The sequence below is a fragment of the Pygoscelis adeliae genome, unplaced genomic scaffold (genome assembly GCF_000699105.1).
Source record: "Pygoscelis adeliae isolate BGI_AS28 unplaced genomic scaffold, ASM69910v1 Scaffold63, whole genome shotgun sequence".
In the NCBI taxonomy this organism is placed as follows: domain Eukaryota; kingdom Metazoa; phylum Chordata; class Aves; order Sphenisciformes; family Spheniscidae; genus Pygoscelis; species Pygoscelis adeliae.
Window position 1 is genome coordinate 2648600 of NW_008824414.1, and position 2886 is coordinate 2651485.

The following is a 2886-nucleotide window of genomic DNA, read 5'->3' on the forward strand; positions in this document are numbered from 1 at the left end:
ACAGAGATGCATGTCCCAGGGGGGCAGAGCATCCACGTGCTGCAGCCGGGGCTTGTCCCACCCTGCCGCAGTCCAGGCTGGGATGATCCCGTGTCGGTATGAGGCCGGTGTAAGGTTTGTCCTGGCATGCTTTGGAGATCTTTCTCTGTCTGTGAAGTGGTGGGAAGACCTGCCTTGCTGTGGCACTTCTTCCTTTGGATGCGGCCCTTGCTTCTTATTTACATTTTTGGCTTGTGTGTGATAAGCCAGGATAATATTTTCTTTATTGTTTGATGTAAAATCAATGAAACGCAGAGCCATAAGGCAGCTGCACTGATGGTTGATGTAGCAAGCCTGTCTCTGACATCCCCAGGCAGGAAAAAATCCTCCTTGCCAGTCTTCCTGGCCCGTGCTGGCTCCATCCTGCCCTTCGCCCTGCCTGCTTTTCCCCACTGCCACCCTGCATGGGTGTTTTCATTTCCATCATTCCCAGCAGCATTGCCAACCCCAATGCCATGGTCCCCTATCCCTGCCCGGACCGCGAGGCTCTCCCAGATTCTCCTAACCCCCCAGCTTTTTATTTCCCAAAGCACCCCGACCCCAATTGTAAAATCCTGGGTGCGAGGGGATGCACAGGGGCTGTTTTGGGATTGGTACCTTGATGAAGGCAGGGGGCCATATCTTCTGCGAGCCGTGGTTGAGCAGTAGTTGGACAGCGAGGTGGGGCTGCAGCTCCTGCTTGAAGGCGGCACTCTGCAGCGCGCAGCCCAGTGGGGAGACGCCATCGTAGTCGATGGCATTGACGTCGGCCCCACGCCGCAGGAGGAAGCGTGCCAGGCTGGCGTTGGCAGCCCCACACGCCTTGTGCAAGGGGCTCCTCCACATCTCATCCCGGGCGTGGATGTCGGGACCGTGGGCAGCCCGCAGCCGGCAAAGCTGCAGGCAGCCCTCACTGGTGCCCAGTGCCTGCCCGCAGAGGATGCTGAGGGCTGTCTCCTCCCGTGCGCTGCGTGCATCAACGTGTGCCCCGTGCCGCAGGTAGAGGTGGGCATGGTCACAGAGGCAGTGCCTGGCCGCCACGTGCAGCGCCGTCTCCCCCCCGTCCTCGCTGGGCAGGTCGACAGTGGCCCCGTGTCTCAGCAAGAGCTTGGCACATCTGCAAAGAGATGGGGAGGCTGGGGGTGCACTGCCTGGATGGGGTTTGGGGGGCATGGGCTGGAGTGGGAGCTATGGGGGATGATGGGGTGGGAGATTGCATGGGCTGAGGATGGGGGTCAGAATTGTGCTGGGCTCCTGCAGGGGCTGTGGCACTCGAGGATTTTGGGAGGGAGCAGCAGAGGCTGGGGGGGGGGACCCCGGGCCTTGGTCCCCACTGCAGTGGTGGTGATGGTGGGTTTGGGCAATGTCTCCCTCTTGTCTTTGACCAGCATCATTCATGAATGATCATCCCTGACCATCCTGGACTACCTTGACCATTCTTGACCACCTTGACCCACCAAGGATCGGTGATCCTTGTCTCGGCAGTGCTGGTGGTCAGGCAGCACCGGGAGCGGTGGCCATGGTTAGCCATGCCAGCTGGGTCTGTCCCAGACGGTGAGGGGTGAGGGATGCATCCGGCCATGATGAGGACACGTAGGATGATGGGCCCCTTCATGCCATCAATCTGTCATCTGCAGTTTCACCTCCCGGCACGGGCGTAGCCCTGGGGTGTTATGGAGATGATCTATACAATCCCACCCCTTGGCTGACATCCACAGAGCTTCTACATCCTAAACCGCTGCCTCCACCTTAATCTGTGCTGGGACCGAGCTGACATGGAGGGAAACCCTCGGTAACACCTCTGTGCAGCAGAAGAGCTTGGTGTGGGTTTGCTTGGGTATAAAAATGGATTCCTCTTCTCCTGTTAAGGGACCCAAATGCCTGTGTTGTGATCCCACCCCAGAGAAGACTAAAGGATCGTGTTTTCTGCCTGTTCTGAAAAGAAACACCTTTGCATATGGTTTAAGTCTGCGGAAACGAGTTTTGCTGGCTTGTTTGGCACCCAGTGACGATGAAGCGGCAGCACCTGCAGGTCCCAGGAGGAATAAATCAAGGTAAGCAATCCTCCCCATACTAAATCACTGCTCCCATTTCTGCTTCTCTCTACCATCACTGTGCGTGGTTGCAAAGAGGGGTCGTGGCTGCTGTGAAGCGGGGACACTGGTTCCCGTCAGAGCTTTCCACCTGCATCTTTCTGACAATGGATGGGGGTTAAAGATGCCTGGTATGCCCCGATGGGGGGTTTTTTTGGTGTATATGTGAGTAAACGGATGTGATCAGCCAGTCTAAATGAATCAAAGTGACTGCTCCATCTCCTGCCGGGAGCTGCCGGAGCCAGCATGGCTCAATGTCACCGCCTGGGCAAGGCTGTCAGCAGCTGGGTTAGCATGCAGGGCTGAGCTCACCACTGTGGCACGGAGGAGTTATTTTTTGGAGGGTGGCCAGAACCACATGATGTCCAAGTGAGACCTTGAAAATGTGACGAGCTCGTGTTTCCCAAGAGATGCTGCTGGGGAGGTGGGAAGAGCAGTCCTTCAGGAAGCCTCAGTGGCTGGAGTCTAGGGAGGTGTATCAACCTTTAACACTCCCCCCCCTGCTCCCCGCCTGTTTTATTTTCCTCTCATAAGCTTTTCTTTTAGCTCAGGTATCACCCAGAGCCCTAAGTAACGTTCTGGGCCGGTACAGAAGCAAAATGAGGAGGAGCTGTGGGGGAGCGGAGTTCCAGCCTGATCCCTCCAGCAGGAGGGATGGGGAAGAAGAGGAGCCCCAGGGAGGAAGGACAGTGCCAGGGCATTGCTTGTTTTTCCTGGCCCAGATGAATGCTAACATATGCGGGGAAAATAATAATAATAATAATAATAATAATAA

At 56.5% G+C, this 2886-nt stretch overlaps 1 protein-coding gene across 1 annotated transcript in view; it reads right to left on the reverse strand.

Moving 5' to 3' along the window:
• Positions 1-2886, reverse strand: part of ASB18 (ankyrin repeat and SOCS box containing 18) — an 11867-nt gene that overhangs the window by 1466 nt on the left and 7515 nt on the right. Inside the window, exon 3 of the mRNA XM_009320843.1 lies at positions 637-1135. Coding sequence (XP_009319118.1) covers positions 637-1135 — 499 coding nt within the window. The remainder of the gene's footprint in view (positions 1-636; positions 1136-2886) is intronic.